The sequence below is a fragment of the Lygodium microphyllum genome, chromosome 9 (genome assembly GCF_053477565.2).
Source record: "Lygodium microphyllum isolate KBCC chromosome 9, Lygodium_microphyllum_v1.1.10, whole genome shotgun sequence".
NCBI lineage: Eukaryota > Viridiplantae > Streptophyta > Polypodiopsida > Schizaeales > Lygodiaceae > Lygodium > Lygodium microphyllum.
The window spans coordinates 107,799,170-107,825,816 of record NC_141143.1 but is presented as its reverse complement, the minus strand read 5'-3'; the positions used below and the strand labels follow the sequence as shown (position 1 = coordinate 107,825,816).

Here is a 26,647-nt window from a genome sequence, read left to right as displayed (position 1 = left end):
CCAGCCCACACACCCTCTGCTGCTGTTGGCGCCCAGTTTCCAGTCTGCAGCCCGCCTCCATCTGCTGTCTAGCCATCATCGACTGCAGCCACATCACCTTCAGCCTGTCCATTGCTGTAGGCGACACCTCTCAGCTGCTGGCGACTACTCCAAACTGTCCCAGACTGCTGTTCAGCCTGCTGTCTATCATCTCCACGGTCAGCCAGCCTGTGTTTTCTGCATTGCAGGCCCTCACACTCTCAGACACTGTTTCAGCCTGCTGTTTACAGCACACATTGCACAGTTTCTAGCCCCTGATCGGTGGTACACTGCTGTGTTTACCAGTTTCCAGCCTCCAGACTACTGCCTTTTGGTGACCAGCGTGCTGCATTCACTATTCAGCACTCCTACACTCTGACTGGTGGTCACAGACTTGGGATCCGTCTTCGGTGGATGTCACACTCCGACATTGCTCTGCCATTGAGCACACTGTACTCTTACATTCATTTACAGCATTCATTCACTTCAGAAAAGTGTTCTTTCTCTCCCTTCTTCTGTTTGTATTTGAGTTTTGAGTTTTGCACTTAGGGTTTCAGTTTTGAGTTTTGCATTTAGGGTTTGAGTTTTGCCCTTTGTGTCTGTGTCTGTGTCTTTGTGTTTCTGTCGTGGTCGTACACTCTATGTGTCCTCAGTGCAAACCCTAGCAGTCTTCTTAACACCGATTACAGCTATTCCAAGGGCAAATACTCATCATCTTACCAAGCATTTTGAGGGGCAGTATATCTGCGTATTGTAGTAGAGCCCATCTGAAATCAGCCTTCCTTCTCGGATAGGGTGGTTTAACCTGATTAAGCACTTAATTACAGCAATTTGCAAATGAACATAAACTGAAATGCTCACTTTACCTTCATAAACTTGGACAGTGGACACCCTGTTGGCCCCAAAACTGGCGCCCCTTTCGGTATTTCTTTAATTTCAATTGCTGATGGATAAATTACAAGCCGAGATTTCACAATCTCCTTGGCTGATTCAAAAGCCCCTTGTTGTTCCAATAATTAGCAAAACATTCGGGCAAATTGCCCCTTGATTTTCACCCAGGACTTGCTCTGATGGAATCCCAACTGATCAAATGCTACCCCAAATTCACAATAGATGGGTTGGCATCTGAAATCCTCACAATTTCACGAATTTCCGATGCTAATTTCAGTGTACAATGCCTTTGACTGATAGCACGGGTCCCAATGTGGCTGCTAAACCCTAATTACTGCTGTAATTTAGGGTTTACAGTAGTAAACTCTCTGCTGTCCACCAAATTTGGCTGTACTCTGCTACATATGGCTGAGAATTATTGAGAATGCTTGAGCATAGACTGGAGGAGATGAGAGAATGCTGTAGAAAGAGAGAAAATCAGCTGAAATGTATCTTCTGATTTGTAGCTCTGATGACAAATCTGATGGCACCAACAGCTTCAAAAGGGGGGTAAAACACCAGCTCGGCCGGCGAGCCCTCCTCTCCTACCGCCGCCTCTCTTGAGGCAGAAGAGAAAACCTGCTGCCCCTTGTCCTGTCGCGGCGCGCGATCAGTCGTCGTCGCCTCTCAGAGCCAAATCTGATCACGTCCTCTCCCTCCACCAAGCTCCAAATGGCTGCCATTCCACTTCCACCACCCTCCAACAGCCTTCTCCCTAGTTGCATGGGAAAGTTTTTCCAAGTGGCAGCCTTCCTAATGCATTTTCAACCATTAAATTAATTTTTCAGAATTAATTAATTCTGAAAATTAATTTCAGCCCTTTTGACCCTTCCCAAAATTAAACATGCCCATCTGTAATGAAATTGGCTAGGCCATTTGCAACTTGGAGTGGTTCCCAACCTCTGTTGACCCTTAGACTAGCATTAATTAATTAATTAAAGCTAGTCCCTAGTGTCACCACTGACACTTAATGGCCAAACAATTGTCCTAGGGCCCAACCTGACTCCAACTGATCACCAAAACCCAGTTGGCATAACTTAACACAACTTTTGCCGTTAACATCCATTTTATCCTCAGGGTCCTTGGCCCGTTCCCATGAAATAACTGCCATGTGCATCACATGTGCTAAACAACCTTGCACATTTGATTAAAGCAAGATTAAAGCATCTCAAAATTTTACGTCCCCGTGACAGACCTCCCCCTTGAAAACCTTGCAATTGTCCTTGATGGCATTGCATTGGGCCAAAGGAAAAGTGTATTGCACTGGAATTTCAATTTGGCATGACAGTCATCACAACATTGGCCACTGTTGTCAAACCGTTGCATATGCACAAAACTTATTGAAAATTTCCAGCGATCATAACATAATAGAAAAACTGAAAAACAGTCCAAAACTGTCGCTAGAAACCATTGGATGCATCCATAACTCATGTTTCTCAACCGTTCTGACTTCAAAACCATGGTAAAGCATATTCTCAGCATAAACCATGGCTGAAACTATCAATGACATTCGTTTACATGCGGCTGTCCGTGGAATCAGCTGTAAACCATTAAAAACTAAGCATGACCTGATCATAAACTGATCATGGACTGATATGAGAACTGATCACAAATGGCTGCAAATGTGACTCAAAACTGATCACAAGCTGATGGTTAAAAAAACTGATCAGAAACTGATGCAAAAACTGATGCAAAACTGATCCCAAAGTGATCATAAACGGTTCTCAAACTGATCAAAAACTGAGCTGACACTAATCAGAAATTGATCTCAAAACTGAGGCAAAAACTTATGCCAAACTCGTCCAAAAACTCATGCATAAGTATAGTCTGAGAGCCGCGGTAACAACCATACTCATATACATGTATCTCTCAGTGACTAAAACACCGAGTAGTGACCTCATGGCAGACATACTGTCAGCACAGTTCCTTGGATGCATGCTGAATACATCCGAGATCCACTACATACGAGAGCTGTCCAAAACCGGTGGAGTGGAAGTGCTACCTCCCCCTTGAGCATCAGGCAATGCTCCGGATGCCTGCTCTGCTGAACCTGAGCAAGCCCGATCCAAAGTCGGCTCTAACTGAAAGGCATCGAGATAAAGTTGCAACAATTGAGGATGGTCTGTCAAGTCATCCTCTTTCATCCATTTTGCATCCATTGGTGAATAATTTTGAAACTTCACCAAATATCTTCTGGAAACTTTACCTCTGACCTTCCTTTCCTTATGTGCCAAAACCTGCTCGGGTACCAAAATCCCATCTAATTCCTCAACCTCTGGCTGAATTTCAGCAGATATATCTTCTGGCACATCACCACGAAAAGGTCTCAACAAACTGACATGGAAGGCATTGTGTATCTGCCAATGTGGAGGTAATTTCAGCCGATATGCAACATCGTTGACCTTTTCCAACACTTGAAAGGGCCCATAGTATCTCATGCTTAACTTCGGATACGACCTCTCTCTTCCCTTCATCTTTTTCAGCCTTGTCTTTTGGAAACGCAGTAATACATAATCTCCCTCTGTAAACTGCAAAGCACGTCTATGGCGATCAGCTGCCGGCTATTGTTTGTCCTGTGACCTCTGAAGTGCATACTTTATCCTTGCATAGGCTGCATCCAAGCTTTCCACAAAGCGATCAGCCTCAAAGATCTTATCCTTAGTGTGCAAAATAGGTGGAACCTTCTTGCCACCCTCAACTACCTCAAATGGAGCCTTGCCAATGGAACTATTCACTGTATTATTGTATGCAAACTCAACCAATGGCAAATACTGCTCCCACTGTGTCTTGTGGTCTGAAACATAGCACCTCAAAAGATCCAACACTGTGGAATTTGCTTCCTTAGACTGACCATTTGTCTGGGGATGGAAGGATGATGAGAATTTCAGCGTGGTACCCATATTTTCAAACAACCCCTTCTAGAATAGACTGGTTATCCGAGGGTCTCGATCACTGATGATCGACTCAGGCATACCATGATGCTTGAAAATGTGCTACATAAATAATCGTGTCATATGATCAGCCTTTATCTTTTTTCTCATTGGAATGAAATGGGCTTGTTTGCTAAACCTGCAAATAATAGTCCATATTCCATCATTCCCTGTAGGTGTTCTAGGAAGCTCAAAGATAAAGTCCATAGCAATGCTTTGCCAAGGTCTATCTGGAATAGGCAAGGGCTGCAACAAGCCCGGCATATTTTGCCTATCATGCTTTACCTTTTGACATATGATGCATGCCCTAACAAACTGCTCTACATCATGCCTCAAAGCTGGCCAATAAAAGAAATGCTCCACTGCCTTGACTGTGGCATCAATACCTCTGTGTCCTGCATACGGAGGAGCATGACTTTCAATGATCACTCTAGGCCTCAACTGCTTTGTGACACACAGTCGTCTATGCATCAACAAAAATCCATCTCTTAGCATAAAATGCTCATGGCTTTGGCTATTGCAAAGCTGATCATAAACATTAGCAAAGTCCGAATCAACAGCATATTCCTCTTTCATGGCATGCAACTCAGTGTGATAAACCATAGTGACGGCTGAAATTTGTGGCTTACGTGACAGTGCATCAGCCACAACATTCTTTTTACCATCAATGTGTACAATCTGAAAATGAAACATAGAGAGAAAATTTGCCCATCTCATATGTTTCTCTGACAACTTTATTTGCGTCAGAAAGTACCTCAAAGTTTGATGGTCTGTCTGCACTGTAAAATTAGCCCCCAACAAATAATGTTTCCACGTAGACAGTGCATGAATTACAACCAAGAGCTCTTTCTCATAAACCTGTAAATTCCTCTGTACACCGTGGAGAATTCGGCTCTCATAAGCCACAACTCGGCCATCTTGCATAAGGACAGTCCCAATGCTGTTACCACATGCATCACACTGAACCACCAATGACTTCCTTAGATTAGGCAACACAAGCACGGGATTTGAAGTCATCTTTTCCTTAAACTTTTCAAATGCTGAAATTTCCACTGCTGTCCATCTAAATGGCACATCTTTCTTTTGCAAAGCATGCAATGGAGATGCAATTTCAGCAAACCTGCGTACATACTTCCTATAGTAAGAACATAAGCCCAAGAAGCTGCGGATCTCATGAACATTCTTCAAAGCTGGCCATGAACGTATTGCTTCAACCTTAGCAGGGTCCATACGAATACCATCAGCTGATACAATATGTCCCAAGAAGTGGATTTCATGCAAAAAGTATTTACTCTTCTTGTCATTGATAACTAGCCTATGCTTACGTAGCTCATTGAAAACAATGTCCAAGTGCTTTCTATGCTCCGTCTCATTCTTTGAATAGATAATCATGTCATCAAAGAAAGTACCCACAAATGCTCTATGTGGCCGAAAGATGCGATCCATCATCTGATTAAAAGTGACAGGAGCATTCGTAAGTCCAAAAGGCATGACAAGAAATTCATATAACCCAAAAGATGTCCTGAAAGCTGTCTTAGGCACATCCTCCAGTCTAATGCGTATCTGATGATACCCACTTTTCAAATCTATACGGCTGAATATTGTTGCCCCCTGTAATCTATCCATAACATCATCGATCCGAGGGATGGGAAAGTAGTTCTTTATCGTGATCTTGTTCAGAGCACGATAGTCAATGCACATATGCCATGAGCCATCCTTTTTCTGCACCAAAAGCACTGGAGAACAGAAAGGAGATGAACTAGGCTGAATCAGCCCTTTTTCTCAGCTCATTTACCTGACTCATAATCTCCTCCTGTTGGGCTGCACTGACTCTATAGGGTGGTTTATTAGGAGGGCTACTTCGAGGGATAAGGTCTATGCCATGATCTTTGGGTCTTTCAGGTGGTAGCTGCCCTGGAAGTGACTGAGCAATCAGCATACATTTTCAGAAATGACATGCGATCCTTTTCTAATTTAGACATATTCCCAACATTCTCACTATCATCCTTATCCTTAGCAAAAACTAAATACGCTGAAAGATGATTTTTCATTACTTTAGAAATAGCCACTGCAGATACAACAGGGACATATTCACCTTTCAACTTTACATCAAGTGTGAGTGTCTTTCCCTTATGTTGAATAGTGATCTCTTTTGCATATGAATCAATCACTGCATGCATACAGTGGCACCATGGCATACCAAGCAACACATCACAACCCTCAAGTGGAGTAATGTAAAACTCTTCGTTGTCCACATACCCTGTATGTGCAACCGAAGCTTTCCAATGAGTGGTGTGACAGGTTCTGCATGACCCTTACATGCCATTCCAACTTTCCCCATGGCTCCCATCTCATCCTCTTTGATGCCTAGACGGGATGCCATGTCAGTAGAGATGAAGTTGGCTTGTGCACCATTATCAAAGAAGATCAATGCATGCTGATCCCTAATTTTGCCCCATGCTCTACACAACTCAGTAGCATCATCATTGGGCTGATCACTAACAACATTGGGCACCAATCCCACTGATGTTTTGGGCCTTTTACCCTTAGGATCTCCCTGATTTTCTGATTTTGCAGCTTGCTGCCTATTGGGACAGTTCTTTGCAATATGACCCTCCTGTTCACAAATAAAGCATTTATTTGCAGCCATCAATTCCCTATGTTGTGCCAATGTTTTCGAGCCCTTTCTTTGCTGTTTTGGCCTCTTTTCAGGCCGGTTTTCAGATATGCCCCTTTTCTCAACCTTAAACAACTTTTTATTCGGCTTCTCCCCGCTCTCTTGGAAGCCCGAATCCTTTCCAAGCAACAAAGCATCGGCTATAGCAGCAGTCTCTATGAGTTGAGACATGCTAGACACGGTGGATTTTATGCAAAAATCCCTGATTCCTTTGGGCAGCCCACATACATATTTTTCCACTTGCTCATGAAGGGGTACGGCACGATAAGAAGTGACGGGCAGCAATGCATCCCAAAACTTCTTATTGTATTGCTGTAAATTCTTGCATTCCTTAGCATCAAGCTTGTTCCAAGTTGTCATGATGTCCACCTTAAAGGTACTAGTCAACCAATTCGATGCAAACATTTGCTTGAATTCTACCCATGTTGACGGTGCTCTACCTTGCATCAAAAGAGCGTGGACCACCATTGCAGTGCATTCCCCTTCAAGAAAGTGGCTGCCTTTCGAATCTTAGAGGATTCAGTGAAGTTTCCCCCTGAATAGGCTGCATCAAACTGCTAAATGAAGGTCAAAGCTTTCAGTCTATCTTGTGCACCATTGAAGGACTCAAACTTCACTGCTTTTCCACCCTCATCATAGTCTTTTGCTTGCCCTTTGGGAGTCAAGTTGTCATACACTGGCTGCTGCAAAAAGGGTGTATTTGCTGTATTTACATCATGACCAAGCCCAAATGAAGCATTTGGATGACCAGTAGTCATTCCTTGAGCCCCATAAGCATTCGGGGGTGCAGATGCATTGCCAAACATTCCACTTTGTGCCCCAGGCATCAAGCCAATGCTACCATACATAGGGTTTTGCACATTTCCAACCATACTCGAAAACAATGGGCCTTGCACACCGTGCATTGGCTGCTGCATACCATAGGGATTTGTGCCATGCATTCCCGTATGTGGCCCTTGGCCAACCATTGCATGAAAAATCGTGCTACCACCAAAGTATCCTCGCTGCCCCATCATAGCATGCATGCCGGCTGTCCAAAATCCATTGGATTGGCACTTCCATAATGGCCTTGCATTTGCATTCCTTGCCCCATAGGTACCAACTGTTTAGCTTCATTGGCCTCTTTAGGAGCTTCAAGTGAAGGATTTGGCACTACGTTTGGTGCATTTTGCTGTTCCGAAGGTATAGAAGTTGACTTCTTCTTCTTGCCCTTGCTGTCCTTCTTCGGAGCATTCAAAAATTGGGTGAATTGAGGATCCTTTGCCAATTCAGCAAAGAGATTTGCTGCTGTTCTCATCCGATTCTTGAACTGGTCATCGAATTCCTCTTCATTTTGCTGGTCATCTACCTCATGACGGCTTGAAGGTCCTGCATCTTGCCCAACAACAACATTTTCAGCTTGTTGTCCATCATGAGAGCCTTGTCCAAGATTAGGGATTGCATTTCCTTCATTCCCATGAGAATACCCATACTGAGAGGCATCATCATTGCTTGATTCCATCTCACTATATGAAGACATGTTGTTGTAATTTCTCAGCTGAGCACAAAAATCAGCACTAGCACAAAGCTTTGGCTTGCAATCAGGTGCCTCGGGCTCACCAAATCAAGAGATTGAGTGATTATCCCGGCAATGGAACCATGAAACCAGCCTTCCTTCTCAGATAGGGTGGTTTAACCTGATTAAGCACTTAATTACAGCAATTAGCAAATGAACATAAACTGAAATGCTCACTTTATCTTCATAAACTTGGACAGTGGACACCTTGTTGGCCCCAAAACTGGCGCCCCTTTTGGTATTTCTTTAATTTCAATTGCTGATGGATAAATTACAAGCCGAGATTTCACAATCTCCTTGGCTGATTCAAAAGCCCCTTGCTGTTCCAATAATTAGCAAAACATTCGGGCAAATTGCCCCTTGATTTTCACCCAAGACTTGCTTTGATGGAACCCCAATTGGTCAAATGCTGCCCCAAATTCACAATAGATGGGCTGGCATCTGAAATCCTCACAATTTCACGAATTTCCGTTGCTGATTTCAGTGTACAATGCCTTTGACTGATGGCACGGGTCCCAAGGTGGCTGCTAAACCCTAATTACTGCTGTAATTTAGGGTTTACAGCAGTAAACTCTTTGCTGTCCACCAAATTTGGCTGTACTCTGCTACCCATGGCTGGGAATTACTGAGAATGCTTTTGCATAGACTGGAGGAGGTGAGAGAATGATATAGAAAGAGAGAAAATCAGCTGAGATGTATCTTCTGATTCGTAGCTCTGATGACAAATCTGATGGCACCAACAACTTCAAAAGGGGGGTAAAACACCAGCTCGACCGGTGAGCCCTCCTTTCCTACCGCCGCCTCTCTTGAGGCGGAAGAGAAAACTTGCTGCCCCTTGTCCTATCGCGGCGCGCGATCAGCCGTCGTCGCCTCTCAGAGCCAAATCAGATCACCTCCTCTCCCTCCACCAAGCTCCGAATGGCTGCCATTCCACTTCCACCACCCTCCAACAGCCTTCTCCCTAGTTGCATGGGAAAGTTTTTCCAAGTGGCAGCCTTCCTAATGCATTTTCAACCATTAAATTAATTTTTCAGAATTAATTAATTCTGAAAATTAATTTCAGCCCTTTTGACCCTTCCCAAAATTAAACATGCCCATCTGTAATGAAATTGGCTAGGCCATTTGCAACTTGGAGTGGTTCCCAACCTTTGTTGACCCTTAGACTAGCATTAATTAATTAATTAAAGCTAGTCCCTAGTGTCACCACTGACACTTAATGGCCAAACAATTGTCCTAGGGCCCAACCTGACTCCAACTGATCACCAAAACCCAGTTGGCATAACTTAACACAACTTTTGCCTTTAACACCCACTGCATCCTTGGGGTCCTTGCCCCGTTCCCATGAAATAACTGCCATGTGTATCACATGTGCTAAACAACCTTGCACATTTGATTAATAACTTAATTAAATGCTACTAGCAAGATTAAAGCATCTCAAAATTTCAGGTTCCTGTGACACCATCTTGCATTGGAATGCCTCTGAAGCTGCAGCATGTAAAACCTTCGCTGGAGATCTAGTAACATCTTCTAGTGGTTCATGTTGGTCTAGCTGGCTTAAGCCATCTCGTATTGCATCACTATAGATATGTGATGTTTGCTCTAGACATTCATAATACGGGAATGTGTGTAGCTATGTGCATGTTTCTTGTCTCTGACGACATGCTAGAGTAAATTTTAGGGTCGCATGGTGGATTGCTATACGGATCGGCTTATCAGATATCTCAAAATGCTTAATTTCTGGAATTAACGCTGGCGAGTCCATTACATAGTCCACAACGCTGGCACCTTTTTTGCGGTTCCAACAAGTGAAAGCATCCACTCCCGGCCATGTTAATAGGCCATTGAATATAGCCAATCCGTGAGCACTTCGTAAAGCTAGCAGATGGGATCCATATGCTATCACCTCCTTATCTTGAGATGTCCTGACAAGCCCTAGTTCATCCAATGCCAATTCCTTAAACAGTTCATGTTCAGTATCATAAAAGGTGGATTGCTCACTTCCTATTCGAGCATTAAAGTCTCCCACTAGTAGTATGTCCCCAATGCTTGCATCTCATAATATCCTCATGTAGTACTTCTAATGGTGATCCCTCCCTAGGAGCAAATGTTGAAGAGGCAGGTGGGAAGTAGCATACTACGACATATAGATCCCTCAGGTGCCCTATCCTCAGCCTTACCCACATATATCTAGCATGCACAACTCATGACACCACGTGAATCATGACTTGGAGGCTCTCACGATAAAGAATAGCTACCCCACTTGACCCCTTGATTCCTCCTGGTCTACGGGGTTGAGGTCTGTAGACGTTCTTCCATTTTGTAAGGCACAACATCCGGTTATCTAGAATTTATACATTGATGTGTCTCTGTATACATAGCCATGTCTATCCCATGAAAAGTATCCTCAAAATAAGCTGCATCAAGTCTCATTGAACCATTACAATACCAAAGGGACATCTTTAATGTCTCATAGGCCTCTTACGATCATTGTGATCTCTGTTTTGCTATGACTACTCTGCTATCTCTATACATAGCATACTTGCCTTCTTTATGTGCCTCCAATACTATTGGCATGCTAGCCCTTCTGTGCTCTAACTGTGCGGGTGTGAGATCCTCATCGAGGTAAATCTTTTCACCCTTCAAAGCCTTTCTTTTTGATAAGAAGGCCCTTTTGCTATCCATGTCCTCAAATTTCAGCATGAGGATCCGACCTCTTTTGTCATTTGGATCACCTATTCTCCAAGCATCCATAATGTGTGTCTCGTTTGCACCCATCTTAGCACAAAGTGTTTTAGCATCCTCTTGGGGGTTTCCTTTTTTAGCCCACCCCACCACATGTATACGCAATGTACTAGGTTTTCTCTTTGCTTCCTCCTCTAGTGTTGCGTTCATCATTTCTACTTTGTTCTGAGGCATCCCTTTGTTTCTTTTGACTACCTCAATCCATTGTGCATTTTCGTTCATTGTTTGCTGAACATTTTCTACTTTCTTTTGAGCTCCCTCTACCACATTCACCCATGTGTGCATGTCTTTTTTTAAACTTTCCACCTCTTTCTTTAATTTTGGTGCATCTGGCATTGCTGTTTGTGCATCCGCCATTAACTTGTATGTCACTAATTCATTCTTACATGACTCTAATTTCCTTTTGAGTTCAGCAATCTCCATGTCCTTGGCTGGGATGCGTGCATTTGTATTAGATTTCAATGCATGTTTGTGCATTTGTCATTGACTTGTATGTCACTAATTCATTCTTACATGACTCTAATTGCCTGCTGAACTGTCACTAATTCATTCTTACATGACTCTAATTGCCTTTTGAGTTCAGCAATCTCCATGTCCTTGGTTGGGATGTGTGCACTTGTATTAGATTTCAATGCATGTTTGTGCATTCGTCATTGACTTGTATGTCACTAATTCATTCTTACATGACTCTAATTGCCTTTTGAGTTCAGCAATCTCCATGTGCTTGGCTGGGATGCATGCATTTGTATTAGATTTCAATGCATCCATATCTGCTTTCCAAGCGTCCCTTACCTTGTTCAAGTTATCTATCATATCCATTTGCAAGTCGGCCTTGATTTCTTTATTTTTGCATCATCCTAGCCATTAGAGCATGATTTCCTATTTGTTTCTACAGCAACACTTAGTTTTTTCCTGAATGTCTCCTGCAAATTTTCATACATATGTTTTTGCTTTGTATCCATGTCATTCATGACTTTTTGTTGCATGTTGCCACACACCGTCATGCATGCTTTCAGGTTTGCATCCATTTTAGCATTCAATTCCTTTTCCCATGTTTTATGCATTGCATTCATGTCACTTGACACCTTGTCAATCATTGGCATACATATTGCTGCAATCTGAGCTCTTATGAGGGCTTTCATGTCATCCAAACCATTTGTTGCAATCAGCCTTTGCATCTTTGTCCGTTGTTTGGCACTTGTAGCAGTGGCATCTTCACGAGCTCTCCTTTTGTTTTGTCTGTAGTAGAACTTTTTGTCCTTAGTGGAGGTCTTGTACCGCCCTTCTGATGCAGTGCCTCCTGTGGTTAGCCTGATTGGTTGTGTCAAGTTCGGTCTCATGTCCATTGGTTTCTTTATCAATAGTCTTTGCCATCTCGCAGTCTAAGACAACCGCCCAGTGTGCTTGCATTTATACATTGGATAGCTCCACGTTGACCCCACAGACACCCCTAAACGACTGCCAATACCTTTGCAACTTCTAGGACAATATCTGTCTCCCTATGCAGAGACGTGACCCTGCAGGACAACGGTTGTCTCCCTGTGCAGACGTGACCCTGTAGAGTAGCTCCTTCGCGTTAGCACTCATGCCGGTCTCGTTAGACTGCTGTCGTTATTGTTGCTCTTGCTAGACTGCCGCCTCTGGTAGGACGGACATGATAGTCACGCCAGCTCCCCTCACTCATGCCAAACACGTCCGTCACGCCAGACTCGATTGTCATGCCAGACACGTCCCCTCATGCCAAACATGTCTCATCACGCGAGCGTCCCGTTACACCAAATCAGTCTATGAGACCAAAATGTTATGTTTGAAAATTCGTGGAATTTTCCATGTCCCAAAATAGCTGATATCTAATGCTATGACTATCTAAATGGAAAATAAATAGTGAACAATATATAGCTGATGAGTACAAAATGATGTCTAGGCGAGATACAATGTGGAATTGCTCAAGATAGCATAGAGAGATTGAAGTGGCAAGGTAGGATCCCATTGTGATGGTATAGTATCCTTTGTATTTGCAGATGATGCTTCCTGCGAGGGTGTGGACCAGCTCGATGTGGGCGATTGGCTCTTTATCTCTCTGTAGTTGTGTCTAAGGCGGTTCCCTATGGTGGGTCATCGGTCGGGACCAAGGAGGGTTCTGTGGTGGAGGAAGTAGTCGATGCTCTATAGAACTCTGTGAGTGCACGTTGGTGTGTGGCTTTGTGTCTCTACTGTTGGGTTCATTAGAGATGCTCTCTCTCACAGCGTAGCTCCAACAAGAAGAGCTTAAGACATCTTTGATCCGGAAATCCATAACCTTGGATAGTGGCCCAAATCCCTCTTTGAACAAGCAATGGAAGGGCCCTCACATCTCATAGTATACTAGGCATCTACATAAGTAGTGCTCCTTTGTTTGTGGCTCAAGTTGACAAAGCTGGCAAATCTTGCCCTTTGGGGGGAGGGAGTTTGTGCTAAATCTACCTATCTCAATCCGAAGCTGGTGTGAGGATGTATGGAGCTGCCCAGTGGCACACTATACATCTTGAGATAGGTGTGCATCCATGTATCTCGGGTGGACAACAAAGCCATCAAGGGATATGTGTAGAAGAAGCTTTCGGTAGAAAGCCATCTTCATCCCAAAATCCTCAGTAGGTGTCACCAATATCCTGGCTGTGTGTATTTGAATAATGTCCATCTTGATGCGGTTTAGCTCGTCTTGGCCGAGCTCCAAGTAGGGGCAATCCAAGCTGTATTATAGTGGTGGGAGGTGATCCATGTGTAATCTATGTAATTGTAGCCATGTCTTTGTGTGGGCATACCAACACTTAATACCCCCTTGTAATGATATTTGTCTAGATGACTCTAGGGAAAGTCGGGAGTATTTTTGTCTCGGCAAGGTCCAAATCCCATGCAAGAAAGTCATTGTTTGGAAGAGGGCCTTTGCCACTATAGGTGGTGCTCCCATCTCTACTTTGATAATCTCTTGTGGTACAAAGGGCTTGCTTTGAAGAATCCATGAAATCATTAGTACTAGGGGGTCTCTTCATCTACTCTCACCCCTTATATATCTCCTCTCCCCTAGGTAGTGGTTGGTTGTGTGTGGCTCTCCTCGTGTGGTAGAGACTCGATTGCCATATGGGGGCGCATACAAAAGTGTTGGTGTGACCAATTGTCAAAGAGCTAGAGTTTCATTCGAGGCTCTTGATATTGTATGCATGTGCACTGGCTTTCCATCACCCCAGAGCCATGTAGCCTTGTGTCATCTGCTGCTCTTCTCAAAGTGAATCTTGGTCCTGAAAATGTAATCCCCAAGTAAACATATCTTTGGACCACCTCCATTATCTCCTATCTATATGTGAAATGGGGTATTGGTTGCCAAATCAACTAGGAGGAAGTATTAAACACCATAACCTTGGTTTTCCCAAGGTTTACCATGAGATCCCTATCTTGATAGAAGGCTTGTAGTGCATCTAGATGACTCTACAATCCCTTCAGTGTGTTGGAGATGAGGACTATGTCATTGGAATATAGTAATATGGGTATCAATGCCCCCTAGGCTAGCTCCCTCCCCTTCCATCAATGTAGTTTGATATCTCACCAAATAGAGGCCAAATAGAGTAAGTGAGAGTGGGCATCCTTATTTCACCCCAATGGTGCTAGTGATCTCCTTCGAGAACCCTCCTAGTGCTCATACTCGCCCTGTAACAAAAGTATACAATGCTAATATTCCCTATCTCATCTCCATCGAGACCTCGAACTCATGTAGTCTCTGCATGAGCCTAGCATGTGGTACTGTGTCAAAGGTATTACAGAAATCCACAAAGCAACAATATATCTACCTCCCTTGTGCCTTACTCTCCTCGATGATGGCTCGGAGTGTGAGGATATGATCAAGAGTGGAGTAGCCCCTACTAAACCTTGTTTGTCCACATGCTTGATGTTGGATTTTCTTTGCCCATTTGCTCAGCTTATGCTCTAGTATCGATCCATGAAGCTTGGCTAGCACGTAGCCAACCATGACTATCCCATAGTTCGTTAGGAACCATGGGGTCTCCAGTTTTGAGGATTGGTACTATAGTATTTACTGACCAACTAGTAGGGAACCCTTCACATAGGGCCATGTTGAAAAGGTGGGCTAAAAGGGCTAGGATGTCTTTGGCATGTGATAGGTGCTTTGCTAGTGGTTCATCATGGTCTTTGGCCGGGCTGTTTTGGAGTCTATCAGTGGTTTCATGAATCCTCGCTATGTTGAAGAAGGTAGATGATGTGGGTCTGTCCTCTTGTGGTTCGAGCAACAGGGGTTTCCCATGTACTTGGTATAATAAGGTAGCATATGCATGCCACGTATTTGGGGAGGTGATGGGTGTATGGGCTCAAGGCTCCTCGAATGCTTTCCATGCCTCCTTGCTATTATGTCCCAAGAGTAATTGATAAAACTCATGCTCCAATCTAAATAGAAATTCCCTCTTTTGTTGCCGCACTAGGTGGCAAAAGATCGAGTGTGTCTGGCTTTGTGTATAGGTTCCTTGTGTTTCACCTTGTTGGATAGAAAGACGGGTTTCCTTGCATTCCTTGTCATACCAGCTATTCTATGGGACATTCTAGCCTTTGGGGGGGGTGGGGTGGGGTGGGTATGGATGTTTGTGTGGAAAAAATACATAGCAGGTGAGGTGTGTAGTGTCCCTACAAATTGTGTTGTAAAATCCTCCAGGGGTATGCGGGGGTCCATCTCCTGCAAGCTTCAATAGAGATGATTCGACTAAGCACTTGCTGTCAATTTGGTGAAGTGGTATTTGGGGAATCTCGGGTTGCTACTCATTGGAGGGATCAACTCGATGATGAACTATAGGTAGGCATGGTTGGTTGCCATTGCTAGTGGACAAGGGGACACTCTAAAGGACACCATATCGAGGATGAGGGATAAGGGCCCTAGGACATAACCCACCGTGCTTGCTTCTAGTCTTTGTATACATCCTCCAAAGGGGGCTCCTCCTGTACATTTGGATGCATGCTTATGTGAAAAGCATGTGAGAGCGTTTGATCCAAGCCATCTAGCCAAGCCATTAAGGATGACTAATCCATGTGCGCCTCCCAAGGCTAGGAGGTGGTCACCATAGTTTGTACACTTAGTTGTGTCTTGTGATGTCGAGGATGAGGGATAAGGGCCGAAGGAGATAACCCACCTCTCTTCTAGTTTTTGTATACATTCTCTAGAGGGGGACTCCTCTTGTATGTCTGGATGCATCCTTATGTGAAAAGGATATGAGAGCGTCCGATCCAAGCCATCTAGCCAAGCCGTTAAGGAAGGATGGCTAATCCATGTGCGCCTCCCAAGGCTAGGAGGTGGTCACCATAGTTTGTGCACTCAGTTGCGTCTTGTGATGTCCCGACTAAGCCCTATCTCCTCTGGTGCTCTCTCTCTCTTTCTACATGTGGTCCTCACTCTCTCGAAGAAGGGAACCTATCTTTGCGCTGAGTGAGCATTGAAGTCCCCCACCAATAGGACATCTCCAATGTTGTGCACTCAGTTGTGTCTTGTGATGTCCCGACTAAGCCCTATCTCCTCTGGTGCTCTCTCTCTCTTTCTACATGTGGTCCTCACTCTCTCGAAGAAGGGAACCTATCTTTGCGCTGAGTGAGCATTGAAGTCCCCCACCAATAGGACATCTCCAATGTTGGAATAATGCATAATGTCTTGATATAATGGTAGATATGGTGACTCTCCCCCCTACAGTGCATATGGAGAATGTGTTGGGGTTAAGTAGCACACTGCTATGTATATATCATGAGGGCGATCTGTATGTATCTGGATCCACATGAAGCGAGCCTCCTCGTCTGTTTGCATGACTTGTACCATGTGCCGTGGCTCCTTCCTATACAGCGTAGCTACTCCTCTAGAGCTTTTGGTCCCCTCTCATGATCTAGGGTAGCATGTGGTCTCCCAGGTATATCCTCTCACCTCTTGCAAGTGTGTGCCTGGGCTTTGGTGTGTTTGTGTATATAGGATGAGTCCTTGTCAGTGAAGGTCTCCTGGAATAGCCTTGCATCCGTCCTCATGGCTCCATTACAGTTCCACATTGTGAACTTCAAGTATGTCTCATAGGCCGCACCCTGTCATTGGCGCCTATCTAGGATAATGATGCTCCCGTCTTTGTATACTGCCCATTTGCCTGCTTTACAAGCCTCCATAAAAAGGCCAAAATGACCTATGAGACCATACGTTACAATCATATGCATGATGATACAAGTGTTTGACAACAGTATTACTTTTCCTATTGCTGATGCACCAATGGCATGGAAGAAGTTGGTCCCTTTGGATGAGGACAATAAGATGTTATACACATTCTTCCTCACATTTGAGTGTGCATCACATAAGATAGTGCAACAATATTTTTGCGAAGGCCTTCAAATGCTGCATCTCCACTTGTACAACTTCTCTCTCTAACAAGCTCATGTGTGTGCCAAGCCTCATAGGTGGGGCTGTGCCACTCATATCGAATCCAACTGATGGCTGGATGTTCCTTTTCCACCTCTTTGTGTATGCAACATGGAAAGGGATGGTGCATTGCATAAACAACCTTGTGATCTCATAGGTAGCCTCTGCCTTTGTTTGGCTTTGAAGAACTGCCATAATACTTGCCCTTTGCAATAGTCTGTTTGCTGCACTAGTGGTAGCTGCTCATGTTGATGAGCTACTACAACCATCCCCTCACCTAGGATGTGGCAAAGGGGTCCTTCAAGCAACTAGACCTCCACATATGCACCTGCACTTGCTTGAGTTGCCTCTACATCTGCATCCATAGAGGTGTTAGCACTACTAGAAGCACCAATATCTATCCACACTCTACCCCTCTTTGGGACACTACCACCTATGGTAGAAGGTGGAGCTGTAGGACATGCACTTTATTGCAGAGTTTCATTCTTGTTTGCCACATTGACCACAATGCATTGCTGTCTGCAATGCTTTAAACTAGCAAACACACCATTGGGCACATTGGGGCAATGACCAATATCCTTACCACTAACACGAGTAAGATGACCCTTCACTTGTGTAATGCTCCCCGTGCATATGACATGGCAGTAGTGCATTCCCACTGCTTTGAGCCACTGCTCCCTACGCATTGTGTGGCTCCAGAATGTGTCCTTTACCATGGCTGTAGATTGCTGGAGATAGAGAAAACCAGTAGCAAAAGGGGGGAAAAGCCAGCTCTAATGAGTGTGGACAGCGAAGGACAAAGACAGGAGAGGGAAAGCTTGCTGGAAACAGCAAAAAACAGTTGCAAATCTAAGGGAAGACAGCTGCAAATAGTGTTGACAGACAAGGAAAAAGATTACGGAGTTGAAGAATGAGGGGTTTAGGGTTTAGGGGCTGTAGGTAGCAGCAGATCTGCAATAGGAGTAGCAAACAGGACCTAAAGAGAGTGAGCGGAAGGCAAAAGAGGCTGAAGAGCTGAGAAGAACAGGCAGAAACAGCCCATGCAGCTTGGGAAGTTGATAAGCGGCCTGAAGCATGATTTTACCCTGCTTGTCCTGAAAACGGCTGTCCCAAAATGTGTTTTGGAACCAGTCCATTTCGTGTTTCCATTCGGAACCCCAAAACAATGTTTTGGGCAACTATGCTTGGAAAGGAAGCAAAATGAGCAACAATGGAGCTTGCACAAGTTTGCCATAAGGTCAAGGACCCCAAGGGTGCCTAAGCCAAGACCAAATAAAAAGGGGAGCACCTAACCATTGATGGACGATCAAAAGAGTCCATATGGCCACTAGAAGGCCTAGGTGAGTTAGATGTCTGCATAGACTCTAGGTCATCTCACATAGAAATGCCCTAGAAATCCAAATTCAAGAGTAGACCAAGTGATAAGACCATAAGCCCAAGGGGAGGCCCAGAAGAGACTGCATAATGATATTAGAAAAAGGGTACAAGCTTATATGCCTAGGCCAAAACCTTTGGCAAAACTAGTCCAACTTGAAGCAGTCTTAGAGACTTAAATGACGTTGGTTTGTTGAGCAGATGCAGTGTAATCAAGTGGGGATGGTTGATTTCACCTTTAGGCATTGGATGATTTTATCTTTTGTCTGATATTAAGCTACCACGGGCTAATTTCCCGTTCCTGGACACTTCAAGTAGTTGTGATCACCTCTTGCATTGTGATCTTTTGTAGGGGCATAGCAAAATCTTTCTCTTTTTGCAATCAGTTTGGTTGCATTTGTCCGCTGCTTTTGCAGGTACTACAGAGTAATACAGTGTTATGTCATGTCTTAAAGTTGAAGAACCCAACTGTTTTACTTCTTACTACTGTTCTTACTGCAGGATTGGGCCATAAAAGGAGGAACTGAAGGTGTAGTAGAACGATTTTCTGAATTTGTTCCAGACCTTGCTTTGTCTTTTCCATTTGAACTGGATGGATTTCAGAAAGAGGTAATTTCTTATGCTAAATACTTACTGATAGCATGCCCTTGTCAGCCTCCAGATTGATTGCATCCATATAATTTTGCTGATCAATTGTCTTGGTATATTGGTCAAATGTGAGGTTAAAACATGTGATCTGTTTTGGTGATTTGATTTGTGAGCTACTGCTACTCTTCCTGTCTAGAGATGATGGTCTGACCACCTTCCTTGCTTTTCTCTCTAGATCATTCTGGACCTCCAAAGCACCTCCCCACCTCCCCAATAATGGAAGGGCTCTTCCCCTCTAAGCAGCCTTTTCTTGGAAGCAGCTAGGAAATCTTTGTCTTGACTGGGAGCATTGATTGCATCCACCTCCATTTCGAAGGGGATTATTCCATTGGGGATTGGAATTTGATACATTTTCTTCATCATGTGAAGGGCTGGATGAAAAATCTTTCTCTACCTCTTTCAAAGGTGAGGATTTGGATTTGCTGTCAAAAGATGACGTACTAGTGAGACAATAGGGTTTGCAGGGAGGAACATGGAGTGAACTCGGCAAACATGGAGAAGAGAAGAGAAGAGAGAAGAAACTCTGATGAATGGAATAATGAAGACTTGAATCATGGAGTGAATGTGATACAAGGGAACAAGGGTACCGTAGCTCAAGGAAAATGATGAAGACAGCCACGAACCACGAAACGCAGTGTCCTCTTGAAGGGGTGTGAGGGCAGTGGAGAGGCTGGACAGAAGAGGTGATGGACTGAATGAATCAGCCGTAAGGAATGAATGAGAGAGTGGCCCATAAATAGGCATAATCAGTCTAGGGTGGTGCCCCTTTTTGGGGCTGCAAACCCTAAATGCAAACCCTAAACGCAAATCTCAGAAACGCAAAAACACAAACTGCGGATGAAGGCTTTCTCAACACCCCCTCTTAGGCCTGAAAATGGGAAGAAGAGAAGAGTGAGATGGAGATGGAATGCTACATGCTGAAGAATGCTCATGAAGCAAGTGCCACTTAGACAGTGTCCCTCGTGGGAAAATTGTTCACTTGTCCAAGTGCCCTAGTACAAAGATGATGAAATCATGCAATGCATAGGAGGAATGTTGGACTTTGTGTGGTGCCTCTCGAGCCTGAGTAAGCGAGGGTGAAGGGTGGGGCTCAGAGTGAGTGGGCAACAGTCGTTGCTTCTCAATGGAGCGGACCGGGAAGCCAAAGAAGAGGAACGAGTTGAGCAGCTATACTGTCTCTCGAAGGAGCGGATTGACGAGAAGATGGTTTCAAATAATCATTGTCTCTCGATGGAGCGGACTACAGAACCGCGGGCCGTGGTAGCCACTGTACTTGAAAATAGATGGGAGAAGACTGCCGCTAGCATTGTGACGATCTCCAGGAGGTCGTAGCACCAATCAATCCTCCATGTGCTCGAAAGGACTTAGTGCGCATTGGATGTATCTTATTGCCTTGAGGATAGTACTCTGATAGCGGATGCAGAACGATCTCTATGGCCTAGAAAGGAGAGGTGGCATAAGGAGTGCCTGGTGGAAGACGCATATACTCCCGGGGGGTGGGGAGCAAAGGTCGAAGTCGGCAAGCATCGGTGGTGTGTCGAGTGGTGCCACAGTAGAAGCACCCAGTAGTCTGGTCATCTGTTGGTAAAGAAGCCATGGGTACCAGTGTGCCTTGCTGAAGAAGGAAGAGGTCAGCCACAAACCATGAACTGCAACGTTCGCCTCAAGGGCTAGGAGGGCTTTGTACTGTTGTTTAGCTTTTGGGACATTCCGGAACACCTGCAACTTGAAATCAATTTTGTCTCCTAATTCTAGCTTTTACTACATACATTAGCAGATGCAGGTACTTTTATGTCAAGGCATCTATCACTGGTACTGTTTGGTGATGTAAGTAAATAGATATGAATCTGTGTGCTGTTGTTAGCTTTCTCAACTTGCAGGAACGCCTGCAAGTTGAGATGATGCTACATTCTTCCTGTATTGGCTAATTTCAACTCAACACACATGCTTTTGTGGTAAATCTGCAAATTCAACATAGGTATTGACCTTAGTTTTGTCATTGTAGGCCATCTATCACCTTGAAAGAAGTGAGTCAGTGTTTGTTGCTGCGCACACATCAGCAGGGAAGACGGTTGTTGCAGAATATGCATTTGCATTGGCGACCAAAGTAGGTCTTTCTTTTTCCAATCCTTTTCTTTGTTGCAATAAGTACATAGGTAAACATTGTTTACTGCAGTATACTTCGTGTTTTAGAAACATCAAAATGTAAGATCTACTTTTGGGTTAATAGCTGTGGTGATTTTAATGTGTTGCTGAAGTCTTTCATACCTCTGTTGCTTGGTTATTGTTCCAGAAGTAGCAACTTGCTAAGGCAAGTCATCCAAGGCTGCTTTTTATTTCAATAATTTCAAATCCACTAAGGTCTTTATAGTGAAAATTTATGCTGGTTCCTTCTTAAAGTCTTCCATACCTTTGTTTTGAAAGACTCGCTACTTTGATTGGCTCCTGTTTCAAAAGTAGCAAATTCCTGCAGTCAAATGTTAGAGGTTATTCCTATCTCAATAATTTCAAATAACTAAAATTGTCATATTGAGCAATTCTTACTGGTTCCTTTTGACATGCTGTTGAAGAACTAGAGTTTCTGTTGCACACTTTTTCAATTCAACCAGATAGTTATATATTTGGTTCCTTTTTCAGCACTGTACAAGGGCTGTGTATACATCTCCAATCAAAACTATCAGCAATCAGAAATATCGTGATTTCTCAGATAGGTTCGATGTTGGAATCATTACTGGTGATATTAGCTTGAAGCCCGAAGCATCTTGCCTTATTATGACAACAGAGATACTGCGATCAATGTTGTATAAAGGGGCAGATATCATACGTGATATTGAGTGGGTAAGATATTCTTATCTTTTGAGTTTAGTTGTTGATAGTATGGAACACCAAGTGGATGCATAGAGTGTCCTAAGAAAAACCTGGTAGTAATGGTTTTGGTAAATAATCCTTAATACCAGAACCTTAAAACATTTTAGGATTGTGATCTGTTTAAATATTGGAAATGAAGCATTCTGAAGGTCATCCTCAACGGTAGTGCGGAAGTTAAACTCACTAAAGATATGGTTTGCAAACTTATTAGTTTCTCATTGGTTCCTCATGTGTTTGCTGCCACTGATTGTGATACTTGTGTCTGTCCAGTCTATACCCTGTCAAGTTCTTGGCTTCACTTCCTTGCTGTTTTTAAGAGCACATGATGTCTGGTTAGTTTTTTAAGCCAGAACTCTACATGATGCTGCTCAACATGCTTTGGTTGCCGAATATTTTTTTCTTTCAATGAAGAGAAGGTTCTGCATTAATGAACACTTCAGGAAATGAACCCTAGGTAGAGAAATAATACAATAGGAGCCCTGTATAGGAATGTGAATGACATCAATTTCTTTCAAATCTCTTTATCCTTTTGATCAAATATTTAAAGCCTTGGCAGCTTATGTATGAAAAGAAAAAGAATGTTATACCCACTTCGAGGAGCAGGTCTTTGGACATAAAAGACCATAGACCTGATGCTATCTGGGATGATACAGAGGGAAGCCATATGTTTCACATAATATTATGTGGGTCTAGGATTCTGCAGGCACGTGGATGGTGGTGGATGTCCTCTTTCTAGTAGGGGGATACCTCTGGGCATAAATGGAGACTCTAGACTGTGTTTTGCATGGGTTTGCACATGGTTTCTTTGGAAGGGTTTGTATGACGTGTTTTCCATTACTTTTAATCAATCATGCAGTACTGGGAAAAAAAGATCTGGACAGTGCTGAGACAAGAATAGAATATGAAGATGGGAAGGGCCCAGCCCCCAATCCGACTGGGAGAACTCTCTCTCTCATCTCTCTTGATTAAGATGCTGGGATGTGATTTGCCAACATTTTAAAAAATGGAAAACAAAGCAAACAAGAGAATATGAGAAACAGATCCTCTACAAGCTCCGTCTCTAATTGTGTCAAGTCCTCCTGAAGACACCTTAAGTTCTTAGATTTAATAGAACTGGTCACAAAGTCCTTAGATTCAATGGAACCATTGTAATAATTTCCTTTATTCTCAGGCCAACAGGGCCTTTTGAAATGGCTTTGTTTGTTGGCTTCTTTCTCTCCCTCTATGATGCCTATATAGTATATACTGCTTTCCCTGAAATCAATTTTAAGATGTTAGTTACCAGTTCTGTCCACTCAAGGAGATGAAGATAACTGAGAAGGCTTAGACATCTGAAAATGAGATGAGACTAACTCCAGGTGTGATGGCAAGGTATTGGACAGCATGCAGGTGCACGTCCATGCAAAATTTATGTATGCTTTTCGTTATCACAGATATAGTCAATGGTTGCAGGTGTTGGAATTTAACCACGGAAATGGTCCTTTTGGCACTAAGTACCGAGCAGTCATCCAATATAGATGGAATACAAGAAATTTTTAGAATGAACAGGGGGACACAGTAGTGGAAGAGGATATCATCATCCATTTGTTGTTGAATATCGATGCTAGTTGGTACATTAACCACTAGAGTTTGGTAGAATAGCCACTGAACAGTGGAGGTGTTCCAAAGAAGAGTCCTCCCTTTTACATCTGCGATCTCACTATTTCCATCAGAATAATGGTGAACTCCAATCTGTATTGTGGACTTGCTTCCCTAGTCTATTGCCTTTTTCACTGAATTAGTCAAAGTATGAGGAAGGGAGGGACACCGTTGCAGCTTTTTTAAAAATCCAAAGTCCACAGTGCCTCTCCTTGTAATATCCACCTCGACCATTGGTGTTTATGGATTTTGTCAGGAGCACCTCAAGACAAACCCTTGAGGTAAAATAAGAAGTGCAAAATCAGGTTTGTAAAGGACGAGAGAGTTTATCACAAGGGCTGAGTAAACAGCAAGTCTGGGGATGGTAATGCCAGACCGTACGTGACTCAAATTGGAAGAAGGTGCAGTTTATCCCAAAGTGCTAATAAAATTCTCTCCCCTTCTCAAACACTCAAAGTCACCCTGCAGTCTCTGCCATCTCCTGGGGAGCATGTGGATAAGCTGTGTCCAGATCCTAACATTAAGCACGGTCCAAATAAACAAAGCAATAAGCACAACTCCAGTTTGTGACAATGCCCCTTATTCTGCTTTGCATCCAAAAAGTCTAGCATGGAAATCTTGTTTGAGTGTTTATCATCAATGAGAAATGACTGTTGTATCCACATGCTTGGCATCTATTTGTGACCCAAGCTGTACCATGAAAGACCACCCCCAAGCTCTTCTCCACACCTTTGGGCCTTGGGGCAGTCTCATAAATAGTCCTTTGAGTCTATGGCTCTCCACATCTCACACATGCTACCTTGTACATGAAATGTGCAATAGCAAAGCCGTGTGCAAACTGCTAACTTTGTATGTGCTACTAATCATTGAAAGGGCGAAGTCTTCCTATGTTTAGTGTGATAAGCCAATATCCTCCAGAAGTTAGTCAAAACAAGTTACAAATATACCCAAGTTTATACCAATGATGAGCAGTAGCTAGCTCTGCTCTAATCTTCCTCATCTTATCCTCCTCTTCAACCCAGTGGTGTAGCCTGAGAAGGCTATCAAAAAATGTCTCTCTCCAAAGCTGCTCTCTTGGATCCCACTGTTGTCTTTGTAAAGGCCTCCTTTGATAAGCCAAATGTCTCCATCCCACCATCATGCAAGTAGGTAGGTGCAGATCAATGTCTATTGCCTTTCACAGTAAGTTGCCACTTTGATTTGCTATTGAGAGCGGCCTATGAACTCTGCATGGTCCAAGTCCTCTCTTGGAAGCCGGCCACCCTCCTCCACAATAAATAAATTGTGAGAGCTGTTTGTATTTTCCCTCCATTCTAGAGTCACTCCCTCCATCACTATCTCAGAAAGAATCTGTGGAGACCCAAAGGGTAGTAAATCATGCCTGTGTAAACATGATAGCAAAACGATAATGAATTCAGCAAACATAGCACTCATAAAAGGTAGATGGAATCCTCTTGCTGAACATGTAAACACATGTTGGCGTGAAGCTTGGGGCTCCTTTTGGTATTTATTTATCCTTTTGTATCAAACAATTAGAGCCTTGAGAGCTTATGTATGAAGGGGGAAAGAATTGTTGTGCCCACTTGGAGAAGCAAGTCTTTTTGATATAAAAGACTATAGACCTAATGTTGTCTAGGATGATACATAGGGAAACCATCTAGTTCACATGATATTCACACGAAGTTTTGCAATTGGCTTATCACACGAATGTGAGAGTTGCTAGTCTATTCCCGCACTAACTTACGTAGTCCGCATGATGAGGGCCATGATGAGCATAGGTAATCCAAAGTAGGTAAACACTAATCATGAATCATGATTCAACAATTTGAAATGATAAGTCAAGTTTTAATTTGTTGTTTTGAACTTATACAAACAAACGTCCCATCTTCTTGCTTAATTACCTCATACCCTTTGCTCTACCAAACTAGCATTCCCTGATAGTATCTTTGTTCTAGGTATGGGTGCTCCAAATAGGGAATAGTTGCCCCATCAATCAATTGTAACTTCTCTTGCAGGTTTTAGATCAATGTGACATAAACCTGCAAAGCATTTTTCTCATTAGTATGCTTAGAGATAATAAGGTTTAATCTTGTTAAGATTAACCTTATTCTTAAATTCCACCCCTTGTAGATCTACTAATAATGTGGTGGACTTATTTTTACCTATTCTAACTATCTAGTAGGGACCATCCTACTTACGTTCTAATTTTCCAAGAAAAAACTAGGCACGTGTAGTTTCTTATTCCAATCCCATTTCTATTTAAAATAATCTTTGATAGGATTTCCACAAGCTCAGAGTTCCATTGCCTCCATATGTGAAACTCAATGCAGAGGACAACCCTACATCTGAAGATGAAAAGGCTGGAATGGCCAAGATTCCATATGCTTCAACCATTGGTAGTTTGATGTATGCTATGGTTGCTACACGTCCAGACATTGCCTTTACAGCAGGAGTGAATGTCGACACATTTAAGTTGATGGGCAACACTCTTGCGAGTGTACTAGGAGATTGATGATTTTTGTGGAGCTCTATAGAGAGCTTATAACATCAAACACTTGTGACACTCGCAATTAGTGTGCTCGTGGGCGAGGAATTCGAATGACCATGGCCTTGTTGCTCGTGGGTGAGCAGTAGGGGCATGGTCATTCGGTGCCTTTTGATAGTGACGAGGGGTGGCTCAAGTGGCTTGTAGACATATATGAGGTGGGGCTTTAGTAGCTCTCATTCCGTACCTTGTGATAACATCCTCCCCTTGCTTGCATAGGCATCACCTAGGAAGCCATCATTTGATGATGATGGTAACTTCATCAGTGAGGATGAGTATGAGAGTGTCTCACTATCCAATGTCA

At 43.4% G+C, this 26,647-nt stretch overlaps 1 protein-coding gene across 4 annotated transcripts in view; it reads left to right on the top strand.

Annotated features, from left to right (window-relative positions):
• Window positions 1-26,647, top strand: part of LOC148031405 (RNA helicase, ATP-dependent, SK12/DOB1 protein) — a 228,864-nt gene that overhangs the window by 44,627 nt on the left and 157,590 nt on the right. For 2 of the 4 annotated variants that reach the window (XM_087684929.1, XM_087684932.1), the window contains 3 exons: window positions 19,146-19,253; window positions 21,298-21,399; window positions 21,930-22,130. In XM_087684929.1, the coding sequence (XP_087541055.1) occupies window positions 19,146-19,253; window positions 21,298-21,399; window positions 21,930-22,130 (411 nt within the window). The remainder of the gene's footprint in view (window positions 1-19,145; window positions 19,254-21,297; window positions 21,400-21,929; window positions 22,131-26,647) is intronic. The other 2 variants (XM_087684930.1, XM_087684931.1) reach the window with 2 other exon arrangements.